Source organism: Erinaceus europaeus, chromosome X (genome assembly GCF_950295315.1).
Source record: "Erinaceus europaeus chromosome X, mEriEur2.1, whole genome shotgun sequence".
Taxonomy (NCBI): domain Eukaryota; kingdom Metazoa; phylum Chordata; class Mammalia; order Eulipotyphla; family Erinaceidae; genus Erinaceus; species Erinaceus europaeus.
This window is the reverse complement of record NC_080185.1, coordinates 61,903,159-61,926,372: the sequence shown is the minus strand read 5'-3', so window position 1 is coordinate 61,926,372 and position 23,214 is coordinate 61,903,159. Positions and strand designations below refer to the sequence as shown.

Here is a 23,214-nt window from a genome sequence, read left to right as displayed (position 1 = left end):
TAGGATTTGCTGTATCATACACAACATCACCATATTTATGTCCTTTGATATTATTTGTATGTATCTGTGTCACCAGTTGCTTCTGTTCTCCCTGGTCTAGGCTTTTAAGAGAGTCAACATTTCAAAGCCTCATCGTATGGTCTGTGCATTAAAAAGTTTGAGACATTCACAAGGTTTTAAAAGCACAGTCTGAGTCTTTTTAATACATAGGCTGAGTCTTTGATATGTTGACTAATAAATACAATGAGTACCACCTCAGCATGCTTAACTTCAGACTGTGTCCAGGGACGTCAGGCATGGAATGTCAACCCTTCAGCCTCATTACTCAGGTGAGACCTTTCCTTTCATAGTATTTTCTAATTCCATTCCAGGAGGTTCACTTCCTAACAAAGTCTCAAAACATAGATATAGACCTATTTTTGAGCTAAATGATACCTATAACTACCAAGCACATTTGCCTTGGGACTGGGGTTAGCCTCTCTGTAATACATGACTGGAAGTATACCTATGCTAAAATGATGTTGTTTTTATTTTATTCATTTACTAATTTTATTAGGGGAAATAATGATTTACAGAGCAGTTGCTGGTATGAGGGTACAGTCTCTTACCTTCCATTGATAATGTGTCTGTTTATTACTCCCATCACCAATCCAAGTCACTCTTCAACATCTTGCACTAAATATCCAATGCCTTCCCATCTGCCTTCCCCTATTACAAAGTCCTTTGCTTTGCTGTAATACAACCTACCCAGTTCAAGATTCATTCTGTGTTTCCCTTTTACTTCCTTGCTTCTTTTCATTAGTGATTTAATATTTACCTACAAAATTCCCACCACCCGAGTTCTGTGTCCCCATTCCCTCCATTAGAAACTGAAGTAGTTCTCCCAAGGTCACAGATAGGATCAAACTATTATTTCTATAACTATATACGTTTAATTATATACATTTGTACTTTTTTCCCCTATGGCACTGCCTTTACTTCCTTCTGAGTCACAGTTACACCTATTACTACTTCCAAATGTCCTTTCTGTTTTCCTTTTCTACCTCTGGGTCCTGGTGGAATTGAAGTTCAGAGCCCTCTGGTCATCTTCTCCTAGCACTTCTACCCCTTCAGGAGTATAGACTAAAATTCTTTATGTGGTGCAGAAGGTGGGAGTTCTGGCTTCTGTAATTGCTTCTCTGTTTGAGAATGGCAGGTCGATCTATATGCCCAGCCTGTTTCTGTCTTTCTTTATTGGGGTAGAGCTCTGGAAAGGTGAGATTCAGGGACACATCGGTGTTGTTATCTTCCCAGGAAAGTCCAGGGAAATCATGTTGGAATCATACTAGTGCCTGCAACTTGTTGGCTGAATGGCAGCAAGACATAAAGCAGGACAAAATGTTTCATAAACAGTAACCAAATAGTAGGAATAAAGCAGATGGGATTAGGGATCTTGAGGTAGAAAGAAGCTAGGAAGTCTATTTTAGGTATGCTCCAAGGGGACCATGACTTTAGTAATATTTGCCTAAGCTTGGCTGCTAACATACAGGTGGATTAAAAATATTGTCTGGGAAGATGGTGACAGAGTTTAGAATTAGGCTAGAAATCTGGTTTAGGACAGAGAGTAACTTCCAAACTTTAAGAAAATATATAAATATAATTAACTGTTTGCCCCTTGATCTGACCTAGGGCTCAAATCTATTAATATTTATTTCAAGATCCTGTATAACCACCTGAGATTCTGGTATGCATCCTTCTCCTTCTGACTTATGTAACTTAACAGAATTCCTTCAAACTCTAAAATATTGAAAGGAGAATGTTTAATCATTCCTTAAAATTGAGTATTATTCCATTGTTTATATATACCACAACTTTTTTTTTCTTACTGGGGGATGTTAATGGCTTATAGTATAGTCCAATGCATGTGTATAACTATTCATCTCCCTTTGATAGGTATCTGGGAGACATTTGCTGCCCCCTACCTAGAGTCCCTCCCCCATCATACACCAGGACTCCAATGTCACTTCATCCCATCCCTTTCCCATCATCTCCAGAATCCTTTGCTTTGGTTCATTACATCACACCCAAATTTCACCTTGCTTTCCCTTACTGTCCTTTATTGTTAAGCACCACCAATAACAAGAACATTCCATATTGATCTTTCTTTTTCTAATTTTTGTTTTTAAATTTAATTTATTACTTATAAATAGAAAATATCAACAAAACAATAGGATAAGAGGGGTATAATTCCACACATTTACCACCACCAGAGTTCCATATAATATCCCATGATCTTTCTATTTCTGGCTGGTCTTACTCAACATGATACCTTCAAGTTCTGACTAAGATATTGGAAAGGGGATGATTTCATGATTTTTAGCAGTTGCATAGTATATACAATATATATAAGCATATTATATATACCTGTGTAGTATTCCATTGTGTATATAGACCGCAGCTTTCTCAGCCACTCATCCATTGTTGGGCACCTGGGTTGCTTCCAGGTTTTAGCTATTATGAATTGTACTGCTATGAACATAGATGTACACATCTTTTTGGTTGGGCATTATGGAATCCTTGGGTTATATCCCCAGGAGAGGAATTACTGGGTCATATGGAAGGTCTATGTCTAGCCTTGTGAGTGTTCTCCAGACTGCTCTCCAGAGAGGCTGGACCAATTTACATTCCCATCAGCAGTGCAGAAGGGTTCCTCTGTCCCCACAGCCTCTCCAGCATTTGTTGCTGCTGTCCTTTTTGATGTATGCCATTCTCACAGGAGTGAGGTGGTATCTCAATGTTGTCTTTATTTGGATTTCTCTGACAATAAACCACCTGGAGCCATTTTTCATATATTTGTTAGCCTTGTGGATCTCCTCTGAAGTGACTGTTTTGTTAATATCCTCTGCCCATTTTTGGATGGGGTCATTTGCTTTTTTGGTGCTTAGTTTGCTAAGCTCTTTGTATATTTTGGTTATTAGTCTCTTGTCTTATGCTTGGCATGTGAAGATCTTCTCTCATTCTGTGAGGGGTCTCTTGGTTTGTGTGATAGTTTCTTTGGCTGTGCAGAAGCTTTTCAATTTGAGGTAGTCCTATTGGTTTGTTTCTGCTTTAGTCTTCCTTGCAGTTGGGTTTGTTTCATCAAAGATGTCCTTGAGGTTTAGGTGGGAAAGTGTTCCACCAATGTTTTCCTCTAGGTATTTGATAGTTTTCGGTCTAACATCCAGGTCCTTGATCCATTTGGAGTCGATTTTTGTTTCTGGTGAGATAAGGTGATTCAATTTCATTCTTCTGCATGTTATAACCCAGTTTTCCCAGCACCATTTATTGAAGAGAGCCTCCTTTTTCCATTTAATACTTTGGGCCCCCTTATCAAAGATTAGATGTCCATAGGTGTAAGGGCCCCATTTTTCAGTGGGGATGTTTGTCCTTTTATTGTTGTGTTTGGTGAGTTCTTATTACTTTTTCAGTGCAAAACCTTTTCAGTTTGATGTAGTCCCGTTGATTTATATTTTGCTTTTATTTCCCTTGTAATTTGATTTGAATTGGAATAGTTGTTTCTTTTTTAAAAAATGTTATCTTTATTTATTGGATAGAGACAGCCAGAATTTGAGGAGGGGGGAGATTAAAAGGGAGAGAGACAGAGAGACACCTACAGCCCTGCTTCTCCACTCATGAAGCTCCCCCTTCAGGTGGGGACCAGGGGCTTGAACCTCAGCCCTTGCATACTGTAACATGTATGCACAACCAGGTGCACCACCACCCGGCCCTAGCATAGTTTTTTTCTGAAACTTAGATGCAGTAGATTTCTGCCTATTTTCCTCTATGAATTTGGTGGTTTCTGACCTAATAGGTACATATTTCATCCATCTGGAGTTTACTTTTGTATATGTTGAAATATGGTGTTCCAGTTTCATTCTTCTGCATGTTTCAACCCAATTTTCCCAAAACCATTTGTTGAATGGGCTCTCCTTTCTCCATTTGATATTTTGTACTTCCTTATTAAAAATTAGCTGTCCACTGTTGTATCGAATCTGGTATTAGGTTTATGGGGTCTGGCCTCAAGTTATGGAGGTAGTAGATCTAAGGTTTTAGTGTAGTCTAAGTTAACCTTAACTTTTACTGCATGTACTTGTTTGATAATTCTAATAAAATTTGCCATAGGGACAATAATTGTCTATAGTTGATACATAGTTGCAAGTATATTTCCTGACCAATGAGAAACCATCTAAATACATCAAGCATCTACTGAAAAAGCTACAGCAATATATTAACAGCAACACAGTCATAGTAGGGGACTTCAGCACACCACTCTCTCTCAACCTGACAGGTCATCCAGGCAGAAAATCAATAACGAAAAGAGGGAGCTAAATGAGGAGATAGATAAACTAGAACTATTGGACATTTTCAGAATCATTCACCCCAAGAAACTGGCTACTCAAGTCCACATGGGTCATTCTCAAGGACAGACCACATGTTAGGGCACAAAGACAGCATCAGAAAATTCAAGAGCATTGAAGTCATCCCAAGCATCTTCTCAGACCAGAGAGGAATTAAACTAACACTTAAAAATCAACAAAAGATTTGTAGCAGTCCCAAAATGTGGAAGCTCAACAGTACAATATTTAACAACTACTGGATCAAAGAGGAAATAAAGGAATAAATCAAAATGCTTTGAGAGTTCAATGAAAATGAAGACACAAGCTATCAAAAAAAATTTGGGACACAGCTAAGGCAGTACTGAGAGGAAAGTTCATAGCCATAGAATCACACATTAGGAAAGAAGCAAAAGCACAAATAAACAACCTGATTGTACACCTTAAAGATCTAGAAGAAGCATAACAAAGGAACCCTAAAATAACCAGAAGGACAGAAATAGCTAAAGTTAGAGCAGAAATCAATAACATTGAAAATAAGAAAACCATACAAAAGATCAAGGAAAGTAAATGCTGGTTCTTCGAAAGAGTGGATAAAATAAACATACCTTTAGCCAGACTCACAAAACAAAAAAGGGAGAAGACCCAAGTAAATTGGATGTTAAATGAAAGAGGAACTATCACAACAGACACCACAGAAATTCAACATATTATGCTAGGCTTCTATGAACATCTATATGCCACCAAGCTAGAGAACCTGGAAGAAATGGAAGTGTTCCTAGATACCTATGAGCTTCCAAAATTAAATAAAGAGGATCTATATAATATAAACAGGTCCATCTCAGGCAACAAAATTGAAAAAGTTATCAAAAACCTTCCCACAAAGTCCTGGACCAGATGGTTTGACAAATGAATTCGACAAAACCTTCAAGGAAGAGTTAATACCTCTACTTTAAAAAATATATATTTATGTATTATTTATTCCCTTTTGTTGCCCTTGTTGTTGTAGTAGCCTTGTTGTAGTTATTATTGTTGTTGTTGATGTCATTCGTTTTGGATAGGACAGAGAGAAATTGAGAGAGGAGGGGAAGACAGAGAGGGGGAGAGAAAGATAGACACCTGCAGACCAGCTTCACCGCTTGTGAAGCAACTCCCCTGCAGGTGGGGAGCCAGGGGCTCGAACCAGGATCCTTATGCCGGTCCTTGTGCTTTGCACCACCTGCGCTTAACCCGCTTCACTACTGCCCGACTCCCAATACCTTTACTTTTAAAATCTTCCAGAAGATTTTAGACACAGGAATACTTTCTTCCAGCTTCTGTGAAGCCAACATCACTCTCATACAAAAAGCAGACAGGGACACAACCAAAAAAGAAAACTACAGAGCAATATCTCTGATTAACATAGATACTAAAATATTGAACAGGTAAAATATTGAATATTGAATAGGTAATTATTATTATAACCAAGTTACTTTGGAGCTCAGTTTTCATTGAAAATCCTATGATTAGGATTCACTGTACCATATTTGAATACACCTAGATTTATATAATTTAATACTATCTACAAATAACTATATCTTAGATACTGATAGGACCAATTGATTCTGTACAATATGATCTAATATTGTAGGTAACTTAATTTTTTAAGTTTGTTTTAGAAATGCTTTAACAATTTAAACCCATTGTCAGAATTCAGTTATTTATAATTTTGAAACATTAAGTGCTTAGACTACATGAATATATACTCAGAACTGAAATCTAGGAAGTTAAAGAACTTGCGACATTCAATCAATTTTCCCAACATACTCAATAGTGATTTATAAGTTCATAAGTTAATACAGGTATAAACACCATCCCCCTCACCAAAGTCTTGTGTCCCTGCCACCACCATATAAGGTGGCCCTGTTAATCCACCATCTCCCCAGAGTCTTCTACTTTGTTGCAATAATCTAAACCCAGTGTAAGTTCTGCTTTGTGTTTCCGTTTTTGTTCTTATTTCTCAACTTCTCCTGTTTATGAGTGGGTTTATCCAATATCCATCGTTCTCTTTCTAGATTATCTCACTTGACATCATTCCTTTGAGCTCCAGCCAAGATGGGGTGAAGAATGTGAATTCATTATTCTCAATAGTTGAGTAACATATATATATATATATATATATATATATATATATATATATATATATATATATATATATATCACATCACAATTTTCTCAGCCACTTGTCTGTTTTTGGACACCTAGGTTGGTTCCAGACCCCATAAACCTAATATGAGATTGGGTACAACAAATCACATAAAACATTTTAAAACCTGGGAGAAAGTCTGAGATTGTCAGATAAAGAAGGGACTGCAAAAGCTGGATAAGGGGAAGAGACTGGCTAACTTTAATGATGGCCTTTTTGTTCAATACTAGTCCACCCCATCATCTGGGGGCCTAGTCAGGGAATCCTTTGATTCTCTCATAGATATGATAGGCCAAGACCTGACTCCACCATCACTGGCCACTTCCATCAGGAACATCATCATAAGACCTCTTGTGGGCTTCTCAGAAACTTTATCCACACTATAAAGTGGCAATATAAAGACTTCCTCACTCTCTGAAGGAAGGCTTAGTCAGCCTATTTTGCCACCTGAAGAAGACTTATCCTGAAATGAGTGCAGGCTAGAATATCCCCAGCTGTGACCATGGACTGCGAGCTGAAAATGACAGGGACTCAGAGATTACACAGGCTCCTGTGCTAAATGTGGAAAAAAATGCCCTGGATCAGATCGATGGGGGGCAGTCCCTTTATTTACATTATTTCTTCAAATTTGAGAGCTATTTTCTGCCCTAATGCAGCTTCCTAGTTCTGCTTTCAACTCTTGACACCATATTCTCAGAAATATATGTATGTATACATATTCTTCTTTATTGGATATATTAATCGTTTATAGTCAACAGTAAAATACAGTAGTTACATGTGTAAAATTTCTTAGGTTTCCTCATACCAATCTCATCCCTCATCTAGGTCCTCCTCTTCCATCATGTTCCAGGGCCTGAACCCTCTCCCACCCCCACTACAGAGTCTTTTACTTTGGTACAATACACAAACTTTAGTCCAAGTTCTGCTTTGTGTTTTCCTTTCTGGTTTTATTTTTCAGATTCTAGGAGGGGAATCATTCCATATCCATCCTTCACTTTCTGGCTTATCTCACTTAACATGATGCCTTCAAGCTCCAAGAATGATGAGGTGAAGAAGGTGAATTCACCATTCTTATTATATGAGTAGTATTTCATTGCGTGTATATACCACAACTTACTCAGCCACTTATCTGTTGTTGGTCACCTGGGCTTCTTCCAGGTTTTGGCTATTACAAATTGTGCTGTTATATACATAGGTATACAGAGATAGATATATTTGGATGGGTGTGTTTATTTCCTCAGTATATATCCCAGGAGATGAATTGCAAAATCATGGGTTAGGTTCATTTCTAGCTTTCTGAGAGTTCTCCAAAGTCTTTTCCACAGGGATTGGACAAATTTACATTCCCACTATCAATACAGAATTCCTTTGTCCCTACAACATCTCCAGCATTTGTTGTTGCTATCACTTCTGGAGCATGATACTCTCACAGGGGTAAGGTGTTATCTCATTGTTTACTCTTCTGAAGAACCAGCTCCCAGATTCATTAGTCTTGTGTATTTTTTAAAAATTCATTGTCTTCATTCATTGGGTAGAGAAAGCCAGAAAACAAGAGCATTGGGGGAGAGAGAGAGAGAGACACCTGCAGCCCTGTTTCACCACTAACAAAGCTTTTCGCCTTCTGCCGGGGACTGGGGGCTCAAACCCAGGTCCTTGCACATTATAGCATATACACTCAACTAAGTGTACCACCACCCAGCCCCTAATCTTGTGTAGTTTTTCAATGTCATTTATTTATGTTCTATTTTTTATTTATTTAAAAAGGAGACATTAGCAAAACCATAGGATAAGAGGGATACAACTCCACACAATTCCCACCCCCAGATCTCCCTATCCCATCCCCCCTGAAAACTTTCCTATTCTTTATCCCTCTGAGAGTATGGACCCAAGATCATTGTGAGATGCAGAAGGTGGAAGGTCTGGCTTCTGTAATTGCTTCTCCACTGAACATGGGTGTTGACAGGTTGCGATCCGTGGATGCAATATTATTTGATTTGAATTGAGAGCAGCAGGCAGGAAAGTGGGCCCCATCCTAAGGTTTCAGGACTGGGGGAAATATAGGCTCTATAGTGGAAATTTGAGGTGCCTGCTATCTTAGGGTTCAAGAAAACAATGGATAGTTATTGTTATCATCACATTATTTGGTAATTGGGTTAACATTGAAAAGTCCTTTTGTTAGGGTTTGCTGTATAGTACCCAGTATCTTGTATTTAGCTGTGCCACCAGTTGCTTCTGATCTACTTGATCTAGGCTTTTGAGAGAGTCCGCATATCAAATACACAGCCTATATATTAAAAAGACTCAGTCTGTTGTCGGTCCGGGCTGAGCTAGCTTTGCGGTCCGGAGACAGAGACGACCAGGGACTCATGGTTGAGCAGAGAAGCAGTATTTTTTATTGACGAGGGGGGATGCGGTACAACAAACTAATCTCTTCTTATCACAACACAATTCTGTCCTGCATCTCTCTCCTCCTATGGAACAGTCAGGAAAAAAAGGAAATGCTTACAATAGGGGGCGGGGAGAAGGAAGAAGCATGAACCAGCGATGGATGACTAAAGCAAATGTCCCAGAGGCGCGGGGGGGGGGGGGGTAAACCAACATCCCGGAGGCAGGGGGGTTGCCAGCCAACAATGGACTTGCAAACAGAACAAATAGCAAGCAACACAAGCTCACAAGCAGAATCTAGAAGCATACCAACAGTCTGTGTTTTAAAAACTTTGAGACATACAATCAATTTTCCCCCTCACATTAATTAACTAGTGATTTATATGACTACACTTTAATAGGAGTGTACATAAACAACATTGCCAACACCAAAAGACTGTGTCACATCCCACCCACCCACCCCCAACCCCCGCCAGCCCAGGAAGCCACCTGTCTACCCCTCACCACAGGGTTTTTACTTTGGTGCCCTACTTTCAATTTGGTCAGATCCTGCTTTTAGTTTCCCTTTCTGATCTTCTTTCTCAATTTCTGTTGATTAGTGGGATCATCCCATACTCATCTTTATCTTTCTGACTTAGCCTGCTTAACATAATTCCTTCTATCTCTGTCCAAGATGGGTCAGATAAGGTGGGTTCATTATTCTTAATAGCTGTATAGTATTCCATTGTGTATATATACCACAGCTTTCTCAGCCACTCATCTGTTGTTGGGCACCTGGGTTGCTTCCAGGTTTTAGCTATTATGAATTGTGCTGCTATGAACATAGGAGTACACACCTCTTTTTAGTTGGGTGTTATGGAGTCTTTGGGGTATAACCCCAGGAGAGGAATTACTGGGTCATATGGAAGGTCTATGTCTAGCCTTCTGAGAGTTCTCCAGACTGCTCTCCAGAGAGGCCGGACCAATTTACATTCCCATCAGCAGTGCAGAAGGGTTCCTTTGTCACCACAGCCTCTCCAACATTTGTTGCTGCTGTCCATTTTGATGTATGCCATTCTCACAGGAGTGAGGTGGTATCTCAATGTTGTCTTTATTTGCATTTCTCTGACAATCAGCGACTTGGAACAGTTTTTCATATGTTTGTTAGCCTTTTGCATCTCTGAAGTGAATATTTTGTTCATATCCTCTGCCCATTTTTGGATGGGATCATTTACTTTTTTGGTGCTAAGTTTGCTGAGCTCTTTGTATATTTTGGTGATTAGTTTCTTATCTGATGTAAGGCATGTGAAGGTCTTCTCCCATTCTGTGAGGGGTCTCTTTGTTTTATAGTTTCTTTGGATGTGCAGAAGCTTTTCAATTTGATGTAGTCCCATTGGTTTGTTTTTTCTTTAGTCTTCCTTGCAGTTGGATTTGTTTCATCAAAGATGTCCTTGAGGTTTAGGTGGGAAAGTGTTTTACCAATATTTTCTTCTCAGTATTTGATTGTTTCTGGTCTAACATCCAGGTCTTTGATCCATTTGGATTGATTTTTGTTTCTGGTGAGGTTAGGTGCTTCAGTTTCATTCTTCTGCATGTTTCAACCCAGTTTTCCCAGCAACATTTGTTGAAGAGAGCCTCCTTCTTCCATTTAATACTTTGGGACCCTTTATCATAGATTAGATGTCCATAGGTGGGGGGTTTAGTTCTGGGCTTTCAATTTTGTTGCACTGGTCTGTGTGCCTATTTTTGTTCCAGTACCAGGCTGTTTTGATGATGATGCACATATAATATAGTTTCAGATCTGGGAGTATAATGCCTCCATTTCTGTTTCTTTTCCTAAAGATGGTTTTGGCAATTCTACGTGTTTTCTGGTTCCACTGACTTTTGTACCTTGATTTTGTGGCCTGACACCTTGCTATATTGTCTAATAACATCCAGTAGTTTTCTGCTGGCTTCTTTAGGTTTTTCGATGTATACTAGCATATCATCTGCAAATAGTGAGAGCTTGACTTCTTCCCTTCCAACCTGTATTCCTTTGATTTCTTTCTCTTGCCTGATTGCTATGGCAAGAACTTCCAATATTATGTTGAAGAGTAATGGTGATAGTGGACATCCCTGTCTAGTCCCTGATCTGAAGGGGGAATGCTTTTAGTTTCTGTCCATTGAGTATGATGTTGGCTGTAGGTTTTTTATATATGGATTCCACTATCTTGAGGAATTTCCCCTCTATTCCCATTTTTTGTAGAGTTTTGAGCATGGATTGGTGTTGGATTTTGTCAAAGGCTTACTGTGCATCTATTGAGATAATCATGTGGTTTTTGGCTTTGCTTTTATTGATGTGATGAATGACATTGATAGACTTACAGATGTTGAACCAGCCTTGCATTCCTGGGATAAATCCCACTTGATCGTGATGAACAATCTTTTTCATATGCTGCTGTATCTGGTTGGCCAAGATCTTGTTTAATATTTTGGCATCTATATTCATCAGAGGTATCGGTCTGTAGTTTTCCCTTATTGTTATTTCACTATCTGCTTTTGGTATCAGGGTGATGGTGGCTTCATAGAAGGTGGAAGGGAGTGTTCTTGTGTCTTGGATCTTATGGAAAAGCTTTAGGAGTATGGGTATTAACTGTTTCCTGAAGGTTTTGTAGAATTTGTTTGTGAAGCCAGCTGGTCCAGGACTTTTGTTTTGGGGGAGATTCTTAATAACTTACTTCTTATTAATTCTTAATAACTTATTTGCCTGTGATTGGTGTGTTTAGGTTTTGTAGTCCTTCTTGGTGCAGTTTTGGAAGGGCATATGTTTCTAGGAATTATTCCATTTCTTCTAGATTTTCTAGCTTGGTGGCATATACTTCTTCATAGAAGTTTCACATGATTTTATGGATTTCTGTGGTATCACTTGTGATATCTCCTCTATCACAGTTCAATTTATTTTAGTTTCTCCCTTTTGTTTAATGTGTCTAGCTAGGGGTTTGTGAATTTTGTTTAGTTTTTCAAAGAACCAACATTTGGCTGCATTGATATTTTGTATGGTTCTCTTATTTTAGATGTTGTTTATTTCTGCTCTAATATTAGTGATTTCTGTCCTTCTGGTTGCTCTAGGGTTACTTTGTTCCTCTTCTTCTAAGTCCTTAAGATGTGCAGTAAGGTCATTTATTTGAGCTTTTTCTTGTTGTTTAATATGTGATTGTACGGCTATGAGTTTCCCTCACAATACTGCTTTAGCTGTGTCCCAAATATTTTGATAGCTTGTGTCTTCATTTTCATTTGTTTCCAGGAACATTTGAGTTTCTTGCTTGAGTGTCTCTCTGATCCAGTGGTTCTTAAGCAGTATGTTGTTTAGTTTCCAAATTCTGTGTCTTTTAATAATCTTCTGTTTGTTGTTAAATGTTAGCTTTACTCCACTGTGGTCTGAGAAGACATTTGGCATGGTGTGTGTGTGTGTATGTGTGTGTGTGTGTGTATACCTGTATAGCAACATAGAATAATAGTGCACTTCTCATCAAAAATCATGCTAACAGGAGTGGATGATGAAATATTTTAACATTATATAAAAAAAGAAAATATATCAATCTACTTAAACTTACATGAACAATGTAATTATCCTTTAAATATGAAGCAAGCATATCTGCACTGCAAGAAATATTAACAAGAAGTTTGGAGAGAAGGGACAGGGCCTGAGATATAGCTCACTGGGTAGGGCATGTATCTTGCAGTACACTCAGCCCACGTTCAAGCACTGCATGGTTATGCAACAGAGGAAGTTCTACTTTTGCAGGGGCTCTCTCTATCTCTCTCTCTCTCCCTCTCTCTCTCTCTCCCTCTCCCCCTCTCTCCCTCTCTCCCTCTCCTCTCCCTCTCCCTCTATCCATCTCTCCCTCTTCCTTTCTCTCTTTCTGTTTGCCTCTAATAAAATTGCACATGTGTGAGGTTCCAGTTCTATAAAATATAAATAAAACTAAAAAAACGAATAAATAAATAGCATAGGCCAAAAACTTACTACTGTTTAAGGAAAAAGGAGAACCTGAGATAAGGAATAATTTCTAGTACCCTCATATATTTTTTCAGTCTACATGTATTACCACAGTGATTGTAATGTACAGATTGACCAAGTAAGGAAAGTGGGGCATTTTACTCTGCAATTCTGAAACAAAAATTTCTATGAATACTATCATGAAAATCACTTAAGTATCTAAGCTGACAAAACCTGTTGTGCAGTTTGAGTGTAAGATTATGTTTTCTTTAGTTAAAAGTGAATTGTGTCTCCCAAATATGTAAGATGTGAATAGCATGCAATCAGAGTTCTCATTATAGTTGTTTAGGTAAAAAGAACATAGACCCAAATCAAAATTGCTAAACATATGCTAATCATAAATAAAGATATTGTCATTGGAAAAAAACACATAGTATTGAATATATAGAGAAAAAAAGAACAAACACTTCTTTACTGAACACATTCTGTCCTCCTCATAGATAATCACAGTTTGATGTGGGGAAAATGAGACTTTTTATTTAGGGTTTATAATATATATCTATATATTATAAAGTGCACTTTGTACATGTGTCACAGTTATGTAAAGTTGATGTACATTATATATATGACATCTGAAAATTGATGTACATATATATGTATATATATGAGACATCTGAAAAGCACACTTTTCATAAAAGGAATCATATTATATAATTACATCTTCATTTAACTTTATTCCCGGAGTTATACTCATTTTAATATGTATGCATATGTATGCCATTGTTTTTTTTATATCATAGTTAAATAGAGGAGTGTATATAGAAAATCAGATGTAACAGCTGGAGAGATAGTATAGTAGTCTACACAGAAAACTGTCACTCCTGAGACCATGGAGGTCCCAGGTTCACTCTCAGCACCACTATAAGTTAAAGTAAAGCAGTGCTCTGTTCAAAAGAACAAAAATAAATTAAAAATAAATTTGTCATAGTTAGCTTCAGCCTTTATCCACTGATAGTTACTTATATTATTAACAATTAAAAGAAATCAAGAGTAGAATAGTATTGTTTTTAATGTATATCCTTTCATTCATTGGTTGATTTTTTTTACCATTTCTATTAGTGACTTAATAACCATTTACAACATTATAAGATTACAGGGGAGTTGTTCCTCACTGCACCTACCACCAAAGTTTTGCGTCCCCTTCACCTAATGAAAATCATATTTCTCAAAAAATCTTAGAGACAGTTAGGTTACTTTCTTTTTTTCCCCCCAAGTTCATGTGTTTCACTTCTCTAGAATCCACTTATGAGCAAAATCACCTGATAGATGTCTTTCACATTCTTACTTCACTCAGCATAATCTCCTTAGGTTCCATCTATGTTGTTCTAAAGGACAAATCATCTTTTTTAAGTTTCAGAGTAGTACTACATTGAGTATATGTCCTATAACTTCTTTATCTTGTCATTTATTAGTAGGTACTTAAACTGATTCTACTCCTTTGACAATTGTGGTTAATACATCTATGAACATAAGGGTGCACACATCCTTTCAGATTAGTGTTTTCATGTCCTTTGGATTTATGCCTAAGAGTGATATTGCTGGATCTTAAGGTATTCTCATTTTCATTTGTTTAAGGACTCTTCATACTATTTTCCATAGGGCTCAAGTTTGATTTTCACCAACCGTGTAAATAGAATTCTTTTTTATCCATATCCTTGTCAAAACTCATCATCTCCTGATTTGTTAATGTGAGCCATTCTCACAGGTATGAGGTGGTATCTCACTTTGGTTTAATTTGCAGCTTTCAAATTATAAGGGGAGCCTTTCTTTATATATCTGTGGGCCATGCCTATCTCTTCTCTAGAAAACTACCTATTTAGATCTTTATCCTGACTTTTAATTGGATTGGTTGTGTTTTTTGTTGATAAGCTGTGTGGGTTTTTTTTTATAGATAGTAGATATCAATCCCTTGTGACCTTTGTGACATGAAAATATCTTCCCCCAGTTGCTGGGTTGCATGTTTTTTCTTGTGGAGTTTTCTTTCAATATATATATATTTTAGTTTTAGTCCCATTTATTTAATCTTATTTTTGTTTCACTTGCCCATAGGCATAAGTCTCTAAGTGTTTAGGTCCTAAAGTGTTTCACCAATGTTTTCTATAGCTTCAATTCTAATATCCAGTTATTTGATCCATTTGAGTTTATTTGGTATATGGTGTTAAAGGCTGGTCTAGTTTAATTTTTCTACATGTGGGTGTTGAGTTTACCCAGTACCATTTATTGAAGAGGCCTTCTTTCCCCCCAATGAATGCTTATCCTTTAAAATATACATATATCAGTTTTAACTCATGAAAGGAACTGTCACATCAAAATTTGTAGGTCCAATATTCTTCAAAATCAAGATACTATCCTGAGTTGGCAGCATAGTTCTGGATAGTGAACCTGCTTTGTTGTGTATGACCCAGGTTCAAGACCGGCCTATACTACACTGGAAGAAAATTCTTTCTTTCCCTCTGTTTCTCTCTATTTGAAAAGAGCTCAGAGCAGTGAAGCATTGTGTTAAAGAAGTTTTCCAATCTCAGACTTACTGATACGTGTTATTAGATATCCTACTGAGAGATAACTTTGCATCTATGCTTGCAAAATATATCATTTGTCTACAAGGTACATTCCTTGAGACTAATTTACCATTAGGACTGTATTTTTTAATTAAACATTTTTCTTTATTTGGGGATTATTTTTTATAGTCAACAGTAAATACAATAGTTTGTACATGCATAAAATTTCCCAGTTTTCCACATAACAATACAACCCCCACTGGGTACTCTGCCATCATGTTCCAGTCCCCCCACCCACCTCAGAATCTTTTTATTTTAGTGCAACACACCAACTTCATTCCAAGTTCTGCTTAGTGTCTTCTTTTCTGATCTTGTTTTTCAACTTCTGCCTGTGAGTGATATCATCCTATATTCATCCTTCTGTTTCTGGCTTATTTCACTTAACGTGATTTCTTCAAGCTCCATCCAAGATGGGCTGAAAACGGTGAAAGCACCATATTTAATGGCTGAATAGTATTCCATTGTGTATATATATCACAGCTTGGTCAGCCATGCATCTGTTGTTGGACAACTGGGATGCTTCCAGGTTTTTGGATATTACAAATTGTGCTACTATGAACATAAGTATACACAAATCTTTTTGGATGGTTCCTTAGGATATATCCCCAGGAGAGGAATTGTAGGATCATAGGGTGCATCCTTTTCTACCCTTCTGAGAGTTCTCCAGACTGCTCTCTACAGGGGTTGGACTAATTTACATTCCCACCAGCCTTGCAGGAGGGTTCCTATGTTCCCACAACCTCTCCAGCATGAAGCCTGTATTTAGGATCTGTCCCATTATCACAGAATTCTGCTCTAAGGTGAAATTTGGATATTTCAGAGACTCCTAACATACCTGACATAATGACACTTGCATAATGACAGATTCAAGCACTCATACTCTGAGATTTTTCTCCATTAGAAATGTATTCTTATCTTTGCAATCTATAGCTACCTGTTGTTTTGTCTGAACAATGATAAAAATACATAATTATTATAAATAAATACTCCTTGCAGCTTGAGATGAGAGGGCACACACTTGGCACTATCCTAGCTAGGGATGCCATATGACCTCTTCTGATTAACTGTATGGGGACTGACTGTATTTACTTTCTCTCCACCCTCGGGCACATTTAATCTTAGGGCAGCTGGCTAAAGTTCTCCATTTGAGTATTCTCTATACTGGTGGTAACAAACAACAACAACAAAACACTGTATTGAATGTTAAAGCTGTTAAGTATTATAGAAAAACAACTAAAGAAAGACCAGCAAGAACCAATGTTCAGAAGCAGAATTTATGAAATTATTCATCAAGAGGTAGTGATAACAAAATGAAACCCCTTTTCTTTTTACTATGAGTGGTATTTTTAAAATTTTTTATATTTGTTTATTTTCCTTTTTGTTGCCCTTATTTTTTATTATTGTTGTTGTTATTGATGTCGTCATTGTTAGATAGGATAGAGAGAAATGGAGAGAGGAGGGGAAGACAGAGGCGGGAGAGAAAGGCAGACACCTGCAGACCGCTTCACCGCCTATGAAGTGACTCCCCTGCAGGTGGGGAGCTGGGGGTTCCAACCAAGATCGTTAGCCGATCTATGCACTTAACCCACTGAGCTACCGCCCGACTCCCGAGTGGTATCTTTTTAAATTTAATATAATTTTATTAGTAATTTCATAATGATTTACAAGAGCCTAAGATTACAGGGATATAGTTTCCTGCTCCACCAAAAGTCTCCATCCCCCACCAATAGCCATAGTTCTCACAAAGTCTTAGAGATTATTTGGTTTCCTCCTCCCACTCCTCCTTCTCTTATTCTTCTTGCAAATTGATGTGTTTTAATTATCTATAATCCACATAAAAGTGAAACTTTCCTATACTTGTCATTTTTCCTCCTTGCTTTCTTCACTAAGCAGTCACATCGAATTCTTTTTTTGCCGAGTAGTATTCCATAACCTCTTCCTCCAGTCACTTTTCAGTGGGCATGCAGAGTGCTTTCATTCCTTAGCTACTGGGAATAATGCAGTAATGAACACAGGGATACATATGTCACTTCAAATTTGTGTTTCCATGTTCTTTTGATATATGCCTAAGAGTTGTATCCATTTTTATTTGGTTAAGGACTCTCCAAAAGAACTACACCAGTTTGAAGTTACAAATATTGGTGTTCATATAAGAGAATTATGGGATGCAGTGAGTGCCCTGTTAGGGAAAGACCCTCTTTGATGGGCAAATATGGTGGTCTCCACATAGGAAACTGTGCTATCATCTTATATGAGGAAAAGAAACCAGTGTAGCAGAAAGCATGACCCTTGGCAGCCAATGTGCTGTGCCCTGAGGTGAGCAGCCTAGCTGGGCCTTCCTTTAGTGGTGAGGCCTCCAGGGGAACCTTCCTGCCTTTGGTAGCCTCAATGACGCAGTAACAGAATTGGGCCGGATGGGGGGTGGCAGTCAGAATAGCACCTCCAGACCAGTCTGGCCTTAAGCCCCCTGTGCCTTCCCAGTCTGGTGTCCTGAGATCCCTGGTCCTTGAGCATGATCAGGAAGGCATGGTGGGCTAAGCACAGGAGGGGCAGGCTTGCAGACCTAGAGCAATGCAGATCTTGCTTGTATGTGTCATGTGGCGCACACATGGCAGATGACAGGGACAAGTATCCATCCGCTGCTCCCTCCCGAGTAGGCCCCTCATCCAACGCCATCCCACCGCCCCTCTCTAAGCCAAGGCCCCCAGCACCCGCTGCTCTCAGGCACCCCATCTTGAGGGGGGAAGAGGCATCTGAGGGGTGGTCTCTAAGAGGGGCTGTGGTACAGTGGCAGAAGGAGGGAGGTGCAGAGAGGCAGCAGCTGAGCTCCAGGCTTCCCCTGCGCTGGGACTCCTCCCCCTCCCCGCGGCCCCCCTTTGCCAGGCAGGAGTGTGAGGGGGCGCTGAGCCCTCTTGCGCCATATCCCTCCGCCCTAGCGCCACTCCCACCGGTGGAGCCTCGGTGCCGCAGCCTGCGCAGCCCCTGGCCATTTTGGTGCAGCGGCGCGGGGGGCAGGACATTGCCTCCTGCAACCCTCAGCGCTTGCTCCTCTCCTCGTCTTGCTCGCTTGACAGCGAAGGCGCCTCTGGAACCGGATCAGCTGCCCTCCCGGGGGTGGCAGGCCGGCCAGCGGGCCTGGGTCTGCCGAGGCAAGTAGGGAGCTATGGGCACGGGCAGGCAGCCCCCGCTGTCGCTAGCCCGGGGGGCAGCCCTGGGGTTGGGGGCCATGTTCTGCTGGCGAGGAGCTGGCGAGCGGCTGGCAGCCAGGGTTTCAGACAGGTGGGTGCACAGTTAGGGCGCGGGTGCGCTGGCCACAGGGAGGTGACCCTGGCGCGGACTGGCCTGGCTTAGGGGTTGGGCAGGGGTCCCCTCGGCCCCCTGGAGGGAGCGGCTCCCTCTGCTCCCCCAGACAGCTGTCCAGCCCCCCCCCCCAAGTTGGGAAGGTGCTCTGGGGGGATGGCGGGCTGTGGGCGCCTGCTGCTGCAGCATCAGGAGAAATGGCGCATTGGGCAGGAGTCGGGATTGAGGGGTCGTCACTGCCCTGGGTCCAGGGTCCCTGAACATCCCTGGGGATCTGGGGGCGGGGGCGTTATGCGTGTGGGACCCTGAACCTGGGGTGCTGTTTCTTCCCACAGGCAGCTTGTTGCTGCCCAAGTCTCCTGTATGCGCGGCAAAGATGACGCAGTCATCAAAAAGGAAACTTTGCGTGGGTGGATTCACCAACCTGTTTGCTGATATTCTTTGAGATTTAAGTTACCTTTTTTACTGTAGTTTTTTTATTATACTGAAAGAACACATATATAACAGTGGCAAATAATGAGGGAATTTAATATGACAAATTTAAAAAAACATGCCTAATAGAAATTATTTGCATTATCAACACACTAGTGTTTTATTCACCTCCATGCTTAGATCTTACACCCAGTTTCATGCAAGCTGATGTCAGTTTGAGGAGTGGACAGACATATTACTGGAATGTTTTATGCAAATAAATGTTGGCGTATTTGTTGGTCCTTCTTTCTGAAATTCTCAACTCCCTACTCCATTGCACATTGGGGTGGGGGAGAGCTTTCTGGACGGTTCATTTAGAAATAATGTGCTTCTTCTATTTCTTTTTCTAGAAATCCAAACTGTATCTACACCCACCATTTTTGTTTTTGTTCATTTGCAGAAACTGTCAAATGGAAGACTTGATGGTTTTTCTGGTGGTAGAAACCTGAGGAATTGTGGGAGTTGGTGGCCATTTATTGACGTAGTTTTTGATTCTTGAGAAGGCATCAGGGCCTGAGTTTTGACTAATTATCCAGACATTTTTCAACCCTTGCTATTTTGTTGAATACCTTTTCTTTTTCTGCACAGGTTTTAGTAAAGATAGCATCGCCTAAGGACCCCTGCTGTGTGGACAGATTGGTATTGCATTGTTGATCAGTGACGTACGATCGTTATATGTGCAGAGAGGGGAAATAATCTGAGTATGCAGAGATAGTATTCAAATGCTAGTCCCTATTATTTTTCCCACCTTCTTTCTGAGTAGATGCTTGTGTTCTACTACTCATCTTGGGTCTCATATTTTTGTGTAGAGGACTAGGTATGGAAAAAGCATTATCTTCAGAGTTAGGGGAAGGTGTAATTAAACAAGCTGCAGATCTAGGGTGGGGTGATGAATAGAAAATCATTAGGGAAGAGAAGACAGGTGGGACACATTTAACTTGGCACTGAATTTCAAACATTTATAACTCTTGAAATAGGATTCTGGGCAGTCTCATTTTTTCTGCTATCTCTCCTTTGCCTTTTCACTACCTATAGGTTTGTTTCTTTACCTTTATAGGTTGCTGCAGAAATCTCTGGATAGCTATTCACTTGGAAAGCATTTAAGAACACAATACCCATTCATTTGGATCCAAGGTGAGTATGGGAATATATAGCCCTAGTGATTCAAGATGAGGACTGACTGATGTCCAGGGGATAATAGGGATAAAACCAGATCATATCTTGGAGCCATTATCATCGAGCCTTCCAGATATCTCTGCCCTTGCTTGTGTAAGTATGAATGGGGGTGGAGTGATCCAGGATTGTAACTGTAGGTTAATATATAGATATTGGGACAGAAATGGTAAGGGAAGCCATAAGAGAAACCAAAGAAGTCTGTAGTATCATACACCCAAAGCTCTAGTTTTAGAAAGACTGGCATTGTGTTTAGAGACCAAATTATATGTCCAACAAGTAATCAAAAATTCAGTCCTTCTCATGTTTTTGTTTATAAATCTGCTTGCAGGTTGACAAGGAAGGAGTGGAAAATTGCACCATATCAGTGCAGGTTAGTATGATGCCTACATGGACAGGCTTATAAAGTATAATTATGTGTTGAGATATCAAAGGGAGCTAGATATTGCTTAAATTTTCTCTCATCAAGATATGATCCTTGCTCCTTTTAAATGCAGAGAAAAGAGTGTAGCACTACCTGGGCAGGATTTTGTTAATCATTAGTTCTACTATACCAATTCTCTTGTCACACATTCCAGATCAACTCTTTTGTGACCTTCTTTGCAACTATCTACATTAAAATGTACATTTTGAAAAAACTCAAAGTCCATATCCTTCCATCTCAGGTCCTGTTGTGGCTGTGCTGACCTTGGAGTGGCAGAAAACCATCACTTTCAACAGGTTAACACTCAGAAGCCATCATCTTCCTTCAGACTGAGTTCCTCTAGTGTACTTCTGTATCATTGATAGAGACTGTGTATATATTTGACTAACTGCTGCTACAAAATTTATTTCTGACCCAGTGTTAAGATACTGACCTTAGACATATTGAGCACCAAATCCAAGGCTGTTATAGACTTACACATTTAATAGAGCTTTGACAATGGCTAAGAACAGACGTAGAAACAAGTCCAAAGCTGCGAAAAAAGCTGTACAAGCTGAAGTAGAGAAGGCAGCTACAAATGTAGTGAAACCTGGAGACAAAAACCAGGCCAAATCAGTAGCCAAAGCAGGATCTCAGGCAGCTGCAGTGGCAGAGAGTAAAGCAGTGTCTAAGAAAAAGACTATTGCTGAGAAGAAGAAGGGAGCCATGACAGATTCCAGTCCTAAGACTGAGGCTAGTGCTGAGTCGAAGTCCAAATGTAACAATAAAATTGGTATTGATGCATGTCTCTGGGCTGAGGAAGGAACCAGTGTGAGTTCCCAGCCTGGGAATGCAGAAGGAGGTAATAGTTCTACTGTTAAAAATGAAGTGAAGGATAAGGACACTGGTTCCGCTCCCTGTGTTGGAAAGTCAGAGCCTGTGTCTGGAGCCAGTTCCAAGGCTAAGCCAGCACCTAAGGAGGAGGAGGAGGAGTATGACGTTATTGGGAGTTGGTTTTGGGATGGAGATGAAACTAGTTTTGATCCTAATCCTAGACCTGTGAGCAGAATAATTAAGCCCCAGCCTGTGGATGAAATTAATGAAAAAGATAGGCCAAGGGACTGGTCTGAGGTAACCATCTGGCCCAAAGCCCCTGCTATAACACCAGCAGTGTTAGGATATAGATCCCAGACCCCATCGGAGCCAAAGCCACCTTCATTTATTGTTCTTGCCTCAGCTGATGATAATACCAGTTCTAAGTCTGAAGCAGGGGCAACAGGAGAAGGGGCAGAAGCATGCTCTTCTAGTGAGATTCCCACTTGTACCCAAGCTGAATACCCATTTGGTTCTGAACCTTGTGTCCAAACCATAGAGGAGATCAGACGCCAGATCAAGATCAGAGAGATGAATGGGATTAAACCATTTGCTTGTCCTTGCAAAATGGAGTGCTATATGGATTCTGAGGAATTTGAAAGACTTATTTCCTTACTTAAGTCAACTACTGATCCTCTCATCCATAAAATAGCTCAAATTGCAATGGGGATCATTGATGTGCATCCATTTGCCCAAGAGTTTATTAATGAGGTGGGTGTAGTGACACTTATTGAAAGCTTACTCAGCTTTCCTTCCTCTGAAATGAGAAAAAAGGCTGTGATTACTCTGAATCCCCCTTCTGGGGATGAAAGACTTCGCAAGGCTGAATTACATGTTAAGCATATGTGCCAGGAAACCATGTCTTTCCCCTTAAACTCACCTGGACAACAATCTGGATTAAAGATACTTGGGCAACTGACTATTAATGCTAACCATCACCACATTGTTTTGGGTTACTTTCCAGGATTTTTCAATCTGTTGTCCCAGGGAAATCGTAAAACCAGAAATCTTGTTTTGAAAGTACTTTTGAATCTGTCTGAAAGTCCAGTTGCTGCCAGAGATATGACCGGCACAGAGGCATTAGCAGCATTAAAACTAATATTTAATCAGAAAGAAGCAAAGGCTAATCTTGTCAGTGCTGTGGCCATATTTATTAACATAAAGGAGCACATCAGAAAGGGCTCAATTGTAGTTGTTGATCATGAAAGTTATAATTCACTTATGGCCATTTTCCGTGAAGTTAAAGGGATTATTGAAACAATGTAAAATGAGCCAAAAAGAAAAAGAGAACACTTTTGGTCAATTACCAAACTCCAGTATGATATCTGATCCTAAAGAGCTTTTCATGTTTTGGTTGTTACAGTGTGCACATTATAAATCATATCTTTGACACGTTACCTTGACCATCTGTGGGATTGAGCTACATCACTTCTAGGATATCAAATGAGTATTACATAGTAAAGTGAAAACATCTATTGATTTTTATCTTGTGTAGG

The 23,214-nt window shown here is 39.7% G+C and overlaps 2 protein-coding genes across 9 annotated transcripts in view; both read left to right on the top strand.

The window, feature by feature from the left end:
* ARMCX5 (armadillo repeat containing X-linked 5) overlaps positions 1-21,397 on the top strand; it is a 162,619-nt gene extending 141,222 nt beyond the window's left edge. For all 8 annotated transcript variants that reach the window (XM_060183346.1, XM_060183341.1, XM_060183336.1 and 5 more), the window contains 3 exons: positions 20,327-20,403; positions 20,774-20,815; positions 21,108-21,397. The gene's annotated coding sequence lies outside the window, so the exon portion shown is untranslated. The remainder of the gene's footprint in view (positions 1-20,326; positions 20,404-20,773; positions 20,816-21,107) is intronic.
* GPRASP3 (G protein-coupled receptor associated sorting protein family member 3) lies at positions 21,365-22,984 on the top strand. Its single transcript, XM_007538324.3, has one exon. It carries the CDS (start codon positions 21,365-21,367, stop codon positions 22,982-22,984), a length of 1,620 nt encoding a protein of 539 aa, XP_007538386.1.
* The last annotated feature ends 230 nt before the right edge of the window (positions 22,985-23,214 follow it).